The following is a 12,487-nucleotide window of genomic DNA, read 5'->3' as shown; positions in this document are numbered from 1 at the left end:
AAACTAATTTCAGATAATGCATTAGAAGGGAAAAACAGGCTGATCAGATGGTGACGGGGGCTAGTACTTTAGATTGAATGTGAGGGGGCGTGGCCTTTGAGCAGATGACATTTGAACTAAGACCAGAAGAGGAAGCCATCTCGGGGAAGAGCATCCCAGGCAAAGATCCTGAGGCGGGAACTCGCTTAAGGGGCAGACGGAAGGACAGAGTGGCGGGAGCGCAGCGAGTAAGGAGTAAAGGTAGACGGGACTCCTTAAAGTACCCAGCGAAAAAAATGAATGAAGCCCAAGGCGAGGCCCCACCCAGCCCCAGGGGAGTGGACCCAGGTTGGCGCGCCAGCAGCCTTTCGGCTGGGGTGGGCGGGGCCCGTGGCTGGCCCACCCCTGGGGGCGGGGCGGTACCTGGGGCCCCGGCCGGGGGCGGGGCTGCAGACGCTCCCCCTTCTCTCGGCTCCAGCCGGCGCAGGCAGCCGCCGCAGCAGCAGGCGAGCGGCGGCCCGGCGAGGCCATGAAGGTGAAGAAGGGCGGCGGCGGGGCTGGGACGGGGGCGGAGCCCGCTCCAGGGGCCTCCGGCCCGAGCGTGGAGCCCAAGCCCGAGCTGCAGCTGCAGGCGGAATCCGAGTCCGGGTCCGAGTCGGAGCCGGAGGCTGGCCTGGGGCCCAGGCCGGGGCCGCTGCAGAGGAAGCAGCCGATCGGGCCAGAGGACGTGCTGGGGCTGCAGCGGATCACGGGCGGTGAGCACCCGCGAGGCAGCGCCGCCCGCGGCGGGAGGGCGGGAGGGAGAGAGCGCGGGAGGGGGCCCTCGCGGTGCGCTGAGCCTGGGCCCCCGCCCCCTTTCCCGCCCTACCTCCCCCCCCGCCTCCCCTCCCCCACCCGGGTGCCCCTCGCCTGAGTTCCCTACCCTTCTGCCTCGGAACCTGAGATCTCCATGTCCCCTCTTCCCTTGATCGCCTTGTGCCCGCCTCTTTTCCCTTTAGACATTTATTTTCACCCTACTTCCTTTCTGAGGAGGCCGTCCCCCTTTCCCGTGGTGGAGGTGGGGCAGCAGCTGCAACTGTGACCCCTTCCCCGTGGAATCTTCAGGGCCCTTTGAGGCTTTTCTCTGCAATAATGAGGATGGGTGCTGAGTGCAGTCTGTCCTCAGCCCCCACCCTGGAGGCTAGGCGGAGGCTGAGCTATTTAGGTGACATTAAGACCCTCCAGTCTCCCTGACCATTAAATGCCCTCACTCTGGGTCCCCCAGGAAGTCTGGGTCCATTCTCCAACCCCAGGAAAGGACCTGGGCAGGAAGCTTCAGTGGGTTGGCTCTGGGCCCTCTTAAGGGAGTAGGTTAATGTGTGTGTCGCCCCCCCCCCCCCTTTAGCCTGTCTTCTTCCAGGAGGCCTAGTCTCTGCTGTGGTTGAGTTTCTGAGCTGAACTGCCTGGGTTGAAGTCCCAGCTATGCCATGTAATTGGCTGTGTGACCTTGGGCAAGTAATTTCACCTCTCTGAGCATGTTCATCTGTAAAATGGGGATGATGGCACCTACTTTATAGGGCCTTTGTGAAAACTAATTTTCTGATTTTGTTTAGTGCCTGGCATGCTGTGCATGCTCTGTAAATAGGGCTCTTTTGTAAGTAGTACCGAGGGCCCCACAGGACTGCTTATGGCTGCTGCCTGGGGGCAGACAACTGGGCATTCAGGGCAGGGGAGGAGGTTACCACAGGCAGGGAGCAACGACTAGGAAGCCTCATGGCAGAGGCAGCGGCTGAGCCTCAAAGAACGGAGGCATTTGGAGAGAGAGTGGCCCTCTACCTTAGCGTCGTTCATCAGTAATCCTGCCCCGGCTTCCTCCGTGAGAGCAACTCCTGGGACCCCTCTCTGGTGGTGGGGGGCAGGTGCTGGAGTGGACCTGAGCTCTGCAGTTGCAGGAGCAGCAGAGCCCGAGGCTGCCAGACAGAGCCGTGGAGGAGACCGTAATGGCAGGTCTAGGCCTGTGCATCTGGGGCCCTGGGGGACCAGCCTTCTCCCTCCTGTCTGAGCCAGGCAGCAAGCGTTCTTGGCTGGGCCCCCAGAGCGCTGAGCTGCCTTGCCCCAGCAGACACCAGTAGACGGAGGGGGCCTGGACCAGTCTGATGTTTGTGCCAGTTGGGCTGTCACTGGCAACAGCAGCATTTAGAATGGGGGCAGAACTTCCAGGATGTTTGGAGGTCAGGCTGACCTGTCTGGGTCTTCAGTAACTTTGGAGCTTACTTTGCAACTGTGGGGGCTTCCAGCCCATGTACTGCCATGTGTCTCCTAATTTGGAGGAGAGTCATAGCCCTTAGAGATGGGGCGTTTGTTGGGGGATGAGCAGGGGAAGGAAGGGGCTTCATGGGAACCCTTTCTTCTATAGAAGCCGAGAGCTGGGTTCCAGGGAATCTCCACTCTGGCACCCCCTGGTCTCTTTTGACCCTAATCACACAGGTCTGAGGTTTGCTCCTCCTGGATTATCAGCCCTGAATCCAGCTTAGGAAGCTATTTGTGGTAGAGGGAAAGGGGGCAGTTGTGTTCTGAGCCTTCGGCCACTCTGCCCCTTTATCTGGCCTGACCCTGGGTCCCAGGCTTCATCCTTCCCTTGGCCGAGGGGAGGGTGTGGGTGCGGCCTTCTGAGCCACGGGCATCCCACTTCCCTCACTTCCTCTAAGGGCAAAAGGGCTGATAATTCCAGGTATGGTAGAAGAGGCTGAGGGCAGACTGTAAGAACTTACTCTGGCATGAGAGGGGAGGCTCCAAGAGCAGGAGAATGTGGAGAAGGAAGGGCTTTCCCGGGAGCTGGAGTTGGGCAGCTAGGATTCTGCTCCCAGTTCTGCCACCTCTTCTCCTTGTGACCTGTACTTTCTTTCTGCATCTTTGGACCGGTGCTTACTTTCTGTGAAAATAAGGTGTGTCTAGGGTGAGGGAAGGGCTGCCGCCTGGCATTCCTCCTCTTTCTCTCTCCCCACCATGGACTGTGGTGGACAGGCCAGGGATCTGGCCCCTCCCCCAAGCCCTGCTGGACCCTAGGGTGCCAGGAGGCTACCAGGAGGGCCTCCTGGAGGGGGCGGCCCCAGGCTTGGGGAAGAGAGAAGGACTTTACATTCACTTCCTCTTCCTGCCCCAGAGGAATAGGAGGTGGCCCAGGGGCCTGGAGGGTGATTTCCGGGCCTCTATGGGGGAGGATGTGATGGCTTGCGGGCTGACAGCACCAGACCCAGCACTCCTCCTTTCGGTGTATTGCCAGGGCCTCCCTGAGCACTTGCAGTTGCTGCTGCAGGAGACGTGAGGGTTGGGTCAGGCTCTGATATTCCTAAGCAAGCTTCCTCCGCCACGGCTCACCACTGTACCCAGTTCCTCTTCTGGGCCTGAGGACTCCCTTTCCCCCCATGCACACCCCCAAATGCACCTGCCACACCCTCTTCCTGGCTTTGCTTGTACTCTTCTCTCTGGGGGTGGCTCAGAGCTAAGGTTGGGTAGATGAGCTTTCAGGGGGTTCCCTCTGTTTGCTAAGACTTCCTCCCATTTGGAGATCAACAGGGGATGGGAGCAAAGGTGGCCCCCTTCCCCCAGTATTCCAGGATCTGGGCTTGAGTCAGCAGAGCTTTGGCTAAGCTGCTTAAGGGAGCTGGGCTTCTATAAGCCGCTTATGGGGCGAGGAGGGGGGTGGGGAGGAACCGGGGAGGGGTTGTTGGCCTGCCCTGGCACCACCCAGGTCAGGGAAGTCCTCGCCTGACACTCCTACTGTAGCTCCGGGGGCGGTTATGTGCTGGAGGGGGGAATGTTCTCCAGGGAAGTACTGGGTAGCTCCTGAGGCAGAGCTGTGGCACCCTCTTTAGCACGAGGTCCTCAAAGGCAGGGCTGTAACCCTCTCGTGCTGGGGCTCCTCATTAGATTGGGGATCCATCTGGCTCAAAGTCACTGAGCTGGCCCTGGCAGAGCAGAGGCTGGAATAAGGCCCCACAGCTCAGGATGGGAGGGAAACTGTGGGAGGGGGGGTGGCCTTGTCTTCCACCCTCCTCCACCCTGCCCCCCTCCCCGGCCTCCAAGGCCTCAGAGGATAGAGCTGTTGGTCTCTCATTAGATTCAAGTGGCAGAGCTGCGTATCCCCCACACTCTGAGTGCTCCCTCAAGGCAGGGACTCAGTCCTCTCTTTCTGGAAGGCAGTGACCTTCCGGAATCAGAGAAAGTGGTAGCTAGTCTGGGGCCCCCCAAAGGCTGAGCTGCTAGCAGGGGCTTCTGGGCGGGTCCCTCTTTTACTTAGCTGCCTGTCTTCCCTAGACTACCTGTGCTCCCCCGAGGAGAATATCTACAAGATCGACTTTATCAGGTTCAAGATTCGAGACATGGACTCAGGCACTGTCCTCTTTGAAATCAAGAAGCCCCCAGCCTCAGGTGAGCGGTAGGCCATCGACAGAAGGACGAGGTGGGCAAGGGCTGTGAAGTGGGTTGCCCAGGGATTCCTCAGGCTGCAGAGGGGTCAGAGCAGGGCTGGGGCTGGGCCTGGGCCTCTGCTTTCCTTTCCCATCTGTTTCTGGGGCTGGACATCTTGGGAGGACAGTCTGGCCCCTTTGGTCCCTGCCAGCCTGCCCTCTGCAGGCCTTCCTGGGAACTGCAGTCCCAGAGGCCCCAGGCCTCTCTCTCCTGGGGCCCTGGGAACCTCAGTTGAAATTGGTGACCTGCTGACCTAGAAATCACCCCCCCCCTTCTGGGTGGAACCATTTGGCCAAAGGTCTGAACCCTCAATGTGCATCAGAATCTCCTGGGGGAATTTTTTAAGAATTCAGACAGATGGGGGCCCTGGGGTGGAACCCTGGGTGGGCCCGGGCCCCAGCCTGAAGCCCTCTGAGCCCCAGTTGGGGTACATTACAGAGCGGTTGCCCATCAACCGGCGGGACCTGGACCCCAATGCTGGGCGCTTTGTCCGCTACCAGTTCACACCTGCCTTCCTCCGCCTGAGGCAGGTGGGAGCCACGTGAGTCACTGGATGGAGGTGGGGGAGTGTTGCGGGGGAATGGACAAGGGCTGGGGGTAAGGGTGAGGGTGGGATGAGTCCCTCCTGAGTTCTTACTGAGCCTCTCCTTTGGGGGGTGGTGTCTGTCTTGAGCCTTGCCGGCGGACTTCAAGGCCAAGCTCAGCTCCGTCCCCTCCTGTCCGTCAGGGTGGAGTTCACAGTGGGAGACAAGCCTGTCAACAACTTCCGCATGATTGAGAGGCACTACTTCCGCAACCAGCTCCTCAAAAGTTTTGACTTCCACTTTGGCTTCTGCATCCCCAGCAGCAGGAACACCTGCGAGCACATCTACGACTTCCCCCCGCTCTCTGAGGAGCTGAGTGCGTGGGGGGGGCCGTGGGGGGCGGGCTTAGAGAGACCAAACCTGGGGGAGTGTGGGTCTGACCCCCTTTTCTCCCACCTTGGGTCTCTTGTGTTTGGCCACCATTCCTATGCCACCTGTAGGGAAACTGAGGCTCAGAAAGGCTGGGGGAACTCTTTGAGGTGGGTCTGAGGTTGTTCAGCTGGTCCCCATCCCACAGTCCTGAAGCCTCTGCAGTGGCCGGGCTCAGGCTCCTGACCTTTGCCCCAACTGGCTGGGCCTCTCTTGCAGTCAACGAGATGATCCGTCACCCATATGAAACACAGTCTGACAGCTTCTACTTCGTGGATGACCGGCTGGTGATGCACAACAAAGCAGACTATTCCTACAGTGGAACGCCCTGACCCGCAAAACAAGCCCCCCACCCCAGGAGGGTCCTGGGCCCTCCGCTGTGACCTCCCCAACACTCACCTCTCAACCCGAGGTCTTCTGCCTGGGGAGTGTTCCGAGAGCCCTGGCCCCTGAGTTGGCAATGGGAGGGAGGGTACCTGATGTCCCCAGTCCAAGTCTCTGAAGCCCATGGGGCCTGGCACGTGGGGTGGGGGGGTAGGAGGGCTGTCTTCCTCCATGTCCAGGAAGGCCTCCTGGGAGGGGAGTAGCCAGGATTTCTGGACAGCCTAGCTGGGCCTCTTGGGCCCACGTTTAAGAATAGGGTTCCCCTATCCAGGCTTTGGCGAGGTCAGGGCAGGGACCCATTCCCTGTTCCCTACCCACCACCAATAGGCCATTTAGAGTCGTAAATTCACAGATGAATATCCGTTGGGGTGGGGGGTGGTCTGGCTGCCAAGATTCCCAAGGGAGTCCAGGCCTCAGCCCCAGCCCCAGCCCTTACCGTCGGGGGCCGAGCTGCTGCCTGAGGTGTGGGAGGGCCCGGCCCAGATTGCAGCCTGTGGTAGGGACTGGACTGACTGTATATAGTTTTCAATAAACGCTCCTTTTCTGTTCTTTGGCTGTGGGCCAGCATGTGTGTATGGGGAGGTGCAGTTGGGGTGGGGCAATAATGTGGCTCCCAAACCTTCCTGTCCCCTAATCCTCTATAACCTGGCATCACACTCAGCATCTAGAGTCAGCATTTAGTACATGTTGCAGCTGGAAGGGGTTTTTCCTTTGATAAAGACAGAGACCCAGGCCCTGAGAGGGGAAGCTTTGGCCCAAAGTCATAACCAACTCTAGCACAACAGAGGCTGGGACAAAGGCCCTCAACTCTAGGGTAGACGGAAGGTGTGGGGGAGGTGGTCTTGTTCTCTAGCCCACCTTCCCCCAGCCAGAGACCACTAGGACTACTAGGTTGTGCTTTTAGCCCTCATCCAAGAGACAAGGTGGACATGGTTTTGACTCAGGTCTGGAGCCATCTTGGGCTCAGCCGCTTTGGGGAACTCCCCGGCCTGGCTGCCCTGTGTGGAATGTTGCTTCTAGCCCCCAGCACAACCCCAGACCCAGAAGAGCTCTTAATTTCCTTAGTGGAGGAGATGGAGGAACTGAGGTAGGCGGAGAGTTCTCAGGCACTAACTTGGATATGCCCAGTGCCCGCCCCCTCTGGGCTGAGACTTAACCTCTCTCCAAGCGGCCTAGAAGTCCTGGGATTCATCGGGGTTCTGCGGAGCCCTGGCTGGGGCCAGGCCCTGGGCTGCACTCTGGGAATTCTAAAATGAGTGAGACACGAACACACACTTGTTCCTAGGAATAGGATGGACTGGGCCTACGGTGGGGGGCGAGAGTCATCCTGCTTGGAGGGATCTGGGGAGGGCCCTCGGAGGAGACAGCATCAGAGCAGGGGTACGAACACGCGGGATGATCGGTGGAAAGAGGCAGGGTGAGCGTTCAGGCACAGGGAACAGCATTAAGCAGAGGTCTGGAGGCAAGCTGGGCCAGGTGCCTCCGGGAAAGTGGATATTTATGATGCGAAAGGAAGACAAATCTCTGGAGCCTCGTAGTCCAGGTGATGAGGCTTCTCCTGGGGAAGGTGGGGAGGGTTAATCGGGAATGACCTGGTCAGATTATCTCCAGCTGCTGAACGAAGGCTGGATTTGAAGGAGTGAGACTGACAGCCGACGCACACTGAGTGCCAGGCCCGGGGCTAGGTGTTAACTTAGAATGTTCGCAATCACTTCGGAGGCAGGCACGTTATTATGCCCATTTCACAGGAAGTGCAGGACCAGAGGGGTGAACACTGCATGGCTATTAAGTGGCAGTGTCAGGGGTCTAACCCTGCAGTCTGGCTCCAGGTCACAGACCACCATGCTGCGGGCAGAGGGGCCCTCCGGAGGGTGGTGCAGGAATTCGGGCTGACAACCAAAGGGAACCTGAACTCGGTCAATATCCACAGAGATGGCGAGAAACAGACGAAGTGGAGATTATTAAGAGGGGAGATTTCCAGAACTGGCGGCTGATTGGATGAGATGGCTGGAGACAGGGAGGAGTCGAGGCTGAAGCCTGGTCCACAGCCTGAATGTCGGGGTGGGGAGAGGTGCTGTCACGGGGCTTGGGAACCCAAGTTGGATCAGGGCGGGGGCTGGGGGAGGTGATGGGTTCATGTTGGGACCTGCTGGGGTGTGGGTACAGATGTCCTAAAGGAGGTGACCAGGAAGAGACAGGAAATTCAGGCCCTGAGACCAGGAGGCGGATGAAGGCTGGAGACGGTGATTCTTGGAGGTCGGTGGCCACAGGACAGTTGCTGAAGCTGCAATGGTGGCCGAGTTATGGGGTGCCCAGCCACTGGTGTTTAGTGAGCAGGGGGCAGCAATGCCGAATGCCCTCAAATTAACGGGGTGCTCCTTGCAAATAGTCCACCCCTCCCATCTCAGGGTCACTGAATGGGAGTATGTAACCCTAGGCAAGGCTAGAGAGTGAGAGCAGGGCAAAGGGAGAGGAACCCATGATGGAGACAGGAAGAGCAGCCAGAAAGGTGGAAGCAGAAGTCTATCTTGTAGTAGGATGTGTTAGAAGCTAAGGGAAGAAGGAATTTCACCAAGAAGCAAGTGGTCAGGAGTCGTCAGTTGTCACAAAAGTGAGGAAGGGGCACTGGGTGGGGTTGGGGGTTGGTTTGCAGATGAAGCTGTGTAGGTTTACAGAGTATTTGGAGTTGGAGGTGTTGCTTATGGGATTACAAGTCTACAGAGAAGCTGTTGCAAGCAAGAGGGACCTTTAGGCCTCCAGCTGTCAGGAAGAGGACGCTCCCCCACCACCCCGATAATAGTCTTCACGGTGCCTGCTAAGTCGAACCGGGTTGAGGTTCTGGATGGAGCTGAGGTCCGCATCCCTGGAGCAGGTACCGGATTGGCACTCACCCCGAGAGTCCTATGTCCCTTGGGCCTGGAGGAGGAGTTCAGCTGGGGAAAGCCTTGGCCCCCTGTCTCCTTGTAAGTCTTCATGTCTCTGGCACTGGTCCTGCTGCCAAAGATGCACCTTGCTGGCTTTGGTTCCTGGCACTTTCCCTAGGAAGATGGAGGATCCCTGGGCAGTAGAAGGAGGGAGAAGACGGTAAGCGGGGGGTCTAGTCCTGGCTCTGATGAGGATGAGCTGTTGATCTTGAAGGTCCATGTGGGCCTTGCCGGATCTGGGTCTCAGATTTCATTTCTCTGAAGTGGGCCAGATTTCTTTGCTTTGACTCTTCAGGAACCTCATGAGGACCCCACCACTGGGTTGAAAAAGAAAGCCCAAAAGACCCACCATTCATGCCTACCCAGGCTGGTCTGTATGGTACACATTGGGGCTGCCAAACCCATTGTAAAATATTGAGATGCTTCCCTTCTGATGATAAAGAGTTGCTATCTGAAGCTCCCAGCACCTTCCTCCCTACCTTGGGCCCTCCCGTTAAGAGCCACCCTCCATCCCTCACCACCCTGCAACTAAAGAAAGGGTGCTTTACCTTTTTGTGTATCATGGACCCCATTGTTATCGTCTGCTGAAGCCTAGAGACAATAAGGGTTTTTATGAATATAAAATATATGGTAATCCTAAATATTTTAGGTATTGAAAACTATATAATGTGAATCTATAGATCTGTTCTGGGACACCTGTAATATAATACGAAAACATCTGTGATTTCTAATCTGCGATTTCTCTACCTTATGACAAAGTCGCAGATTCTACTAAAGCCATTGTGATTTGTGGCTGACATCGCTAATGGAGGGAAATGCTAACTTTGAGGTCGAGATGAGTGAAAGTGAAGGTGTGAATTCTTCATCCAACTTTTAAAAAAGATTTTATTTATTTATTTATCTTAGAGAGAGAGAGAGCATGAGCGAGTGGAGGGGAGGGGCAGAGGGAGAGGGAGAGAATCTCAAGTGGACCCGTGCTGAGCGCAGAGCCCGATGTGGGGCTTGATCTCACAGCTGCTTAACCAACTGAGCCACCCAGGCGCCCCTGTTCATCCAATTTAATGAACCCTATGAACTAACCAGTTTTAGGACCCTTATGTTTAGAGCCATCCCCCCCCAAACAGGTTAACTTCCCCAGAACCGGGCACTTCCCGACCCTGCATCCGTTCAGCTCACCCTCCATCGGTGAACGTTTGCTGCGAGGCGGCCAGCAGGGGGCAGCATATGAATGGGAGTGCTGGACTCAGCTGCGAGAGCCACGGCAGCCGTTTTAAGTTTAAGGGCTAGTCTGGTTACAAACAAAAACAAACATGAAACCCCAAATTCTGTTTGCCACCTGCCTTACTTGTGTGGGTGCCAGCTCACTTGTAGGTGCGCTAAATGGGCCCATGGGACAGAGGGCTTACTGTGGAGGAGATCTCTGCTTACCACCTAAGCTGGAGGTGCAGAGTAGGGGGCTTAACAGAGAGCCTTCCCCCCCTTTTCCTTTATAGTCAGGGCTGGGCTGGGGCGGCGGGTCTTCCTCTTGCGTGCGCCGGCTGGCCATGTCTCCCTCCACTCCCCACCCTGCCCTATCCCTATTGCCAGGAACCAAAGCCAGCAAGGTGCATCTTTGGCAGCAGGACCAGTGCCAGAGACATGAAGACTTACAAGGAGACAGGGGGCCAAGGCTTTCCCCAGCTGAACTCCTCCTCCAGGCCCAAGGGACATAGGACTCTCGGGGTGAGTGCCAATCCGGTACCTGCTCCAGGGATGCGGACCTCAGCTCCATCCAGAACCTCAACCCGGTTCGACTTAGCAGGCTCTTAGGGAGAGCGCTGCTGTAGGGTGGGGCTCTATTATGGTATCTTCTACAGAGCCGTCCTCTGGGGTAGGCAGGTGGTGTTGACCCGCTTCCAGGCCTGGCCCCTGGAAGAACTTTCGAAGCAGAATCCCCACCTGGGGCTGCTCTGAGTCTTGAAGTTCATGTGTATGCTTTTGTCTCCCATACCTACCCTCTCCCTGTTCAGGCAGAGTGTAGGGCTCCCTCTTAGTCTGTCCTTGGTGACAGCAGTCCGTCTGGAGGGGGTACCTGGGAGGGGAGGCTGAAGTGCAGCCGAGTGGGGCCCTGACCCTCAGAGACCACCTTCTAGGGCCAGCAGTGCCCACAGCACTGGGCGACGCTCTAGTCACGTCACCTGTGGAACCCATAGCCCCAGCCAGGGAAAGATGGGGGACAGGAAGGCACAGCCTGGACAGGAAAGTGACCCCTTCTTGCGTGAAGAGCTGAGGGGGCTCGAGGAGGAAAGTGGTGAATCTCAGTAAGAAGGGGCGTGGGGGGAGGGAATCTTCTTCCTTCTTAGGGGCTGGACAGCTGCTTCCTCGGATCCCTTTGGAAATTCTCCAGGGGAGAGGCCCCGCCTACCTGCCCTCTCATCCTCCCCAAGCGGGTCAGGAAGTCCTCCAGATGGAAACTTCACCGTACAGAATGAGGGTCGGGGTGACATCACAGACCAGGGGATCTACAGTTAGTGTGGCCTGGCCTTTCTGCTCAGGGAGGAGAAATCCGGAAATGAAGCCTCCGGAGCCAAGACCACAGGCACTTGCTTTATTGTTCCAGGTCAGGGGACAACGGCGGGCCAGCTAGGGATCTGCTTGTGTGTAACCAAGCCCAGGCTAACCTCTGGGGGCTCTTGTCACCCCCAGGGGCAGGGTAGGCTGCAGCTCCCACTTGGCGGGGGTTGGGCTCTCCCGTAGGGCATGGCAGGCAACCGGCACACCCCCAGCTCCGGGAGACACTGTGGGTCTGCCAAGCAGTCAAAGAGAGGGGGGCGTCGCCGCCACCCCCTGCCCGCACCGGCCTCTGTCAGGCTCCCCTCCCCTGAATGCCCACGCTGCCTGGGACAGGTGGAAGTCATTAGTAAGCTGGGAGCTAAACTACATGAAGTTCTTATAGAGAAGGAGTGAGACTGTAGTGCCCTGGAGGGGTCCTTCCTGTGCCCAGGGCTGGGAAAAGAGGACACTTTTAAGTTTCTGAGGGCAAGGGCTTTTCCAAACACTTTGTGTCCAAATTGGGCTCAGTTTGGTCCTGGGGTGGCCGTTACCCCTCTTGGGTGTCATTCTGGGGGGGGGGGTGTCAGACAGAGCATATACTGAGGATGGGCAGAGCCTGGCCGAGTGGGTGCTGCTAATAGCAGCCCCCTGGGGGACCCACAGACAACTTGGGGAGAGGCTCCACACTGCCTCTTCCTTGACCGGCTGCTGGGATGAAGATGGGAGAATAAATACAGGGGGCTTCCGGGAGAGAACATGCTAGAAGGGGCCAGGCCTGCAGAGAATGTGGACATCGGAATAGGGTTTCAGGGTGGTCTTGGACCTGGCATGAGGACCTGAGCCCTCAGCTCTCAGCTGCCTCAGAAATGGAGTCAGGCTCTCAGTGACGTTGTTCTGATTCTTCTGGATAGAAGGTATGTGGGTGGGTGTAGGTCTGATTGACTGTGTGTGTGTGTGTGTGTGTGTGTGCATATGCACGCACATATTATGCATAAGGGCGTAAGTGTGGATGAGTGTGAGCTAGGGAGGGTGTGTTTTTTCCTTGCCCAGACACTTGGTCTTCAGGGACCCTGAGTGAGGAGCTGGCTCACCAGGTGGCAGAAATGTGTGAGGGGCGGCATCGTGGGTGGTGTCTTCTTCACCCCCAAGCTGCCAGCTAACAAACAGTTGGCTTAGTGGCATAGGGGACAGGGATGGTTTTCCTTCCTTGACCTTTAAGGTGGGCCCGATGTGGGCGGCCAGCTGGGACTTCCAGGCCAGAAAGAG

At 57.5% G+C, this 12,487-nt stretch overlaps 1 protein-coding gene across 1 annotated transcript; it reads left to right on the top strand.

Annotated features, from left to right (window-relative positions):
- The first annotated feature begins 426 nt into the window (after window positions 1–426).
- Window positions 427–6,314, top strand: UNC119 (unc-119 lipid binding chaperone). Its single transcript, XM_032428760.1, has 5 exons — window positions 427–734; window positions 4,276–4,389; window positions 4,867–4,969; window positions 5,156–5,328; window positions 5,601–6,314. Exons 1-5 carry the CDS (start codon window positions 509–511, stop codon window positions 5,711–5,713), a joined length of 729 nt encoding a protein of 242 aa, XP_032284651.1. The 5' UTR covers window positions 427–508; the 3' UTR covers window positions 5,714–6,314.
- Window positions 6,315–12,487: the final 6,173 nt, after the last annotated feature.

Source organism: Phoca vitulina, unplaced genomic scaffold, assembly GCF_004348235.1.
Source record: "Phoca vitulina isolate PV1807 unplaced genomic scaffold, GSC_HSeal_1.0 scaffold40, whole genome shotgun sequence".
Classification (NCBI taxonomy): Eukaryota; Metazoa; Chordata; class Mammalia; order Carnivora; family Phocidae; genus Phoca; species Phoca vitulina.
This window is presented reverse-complemented; position numbering and strand designations above follow the sequence as displayed.

What these genes read in the sequence shown, in the direction of transcription:
- UNC119 (XM_032428760.1), top strand. Translation starts at nt 509, where the DNA reads ATGAAGGTGAAGAAGGGCGGCGGCGGGGCTGGGACGGGGGCGGAGCCC. An exon ending in CAAGAAGCCCCCAGCCTCAG is followed by an intron (nt 4,390 to 4,866) that starts GTGAGCGGTAGG and finishes GGTACATTACAG; the next exon opens with AGCGGTTGCCCATCAACCGG. An exon ending in CTGAGGCAGGTGGGAGCCAC is followed by an intron (nt 4,970 to 5,155) that starts GTGAGTCACTGG and finishes CCTGTCCGTCAG; the next exon opens with GGTGGAGTTCACAGTGGGAG.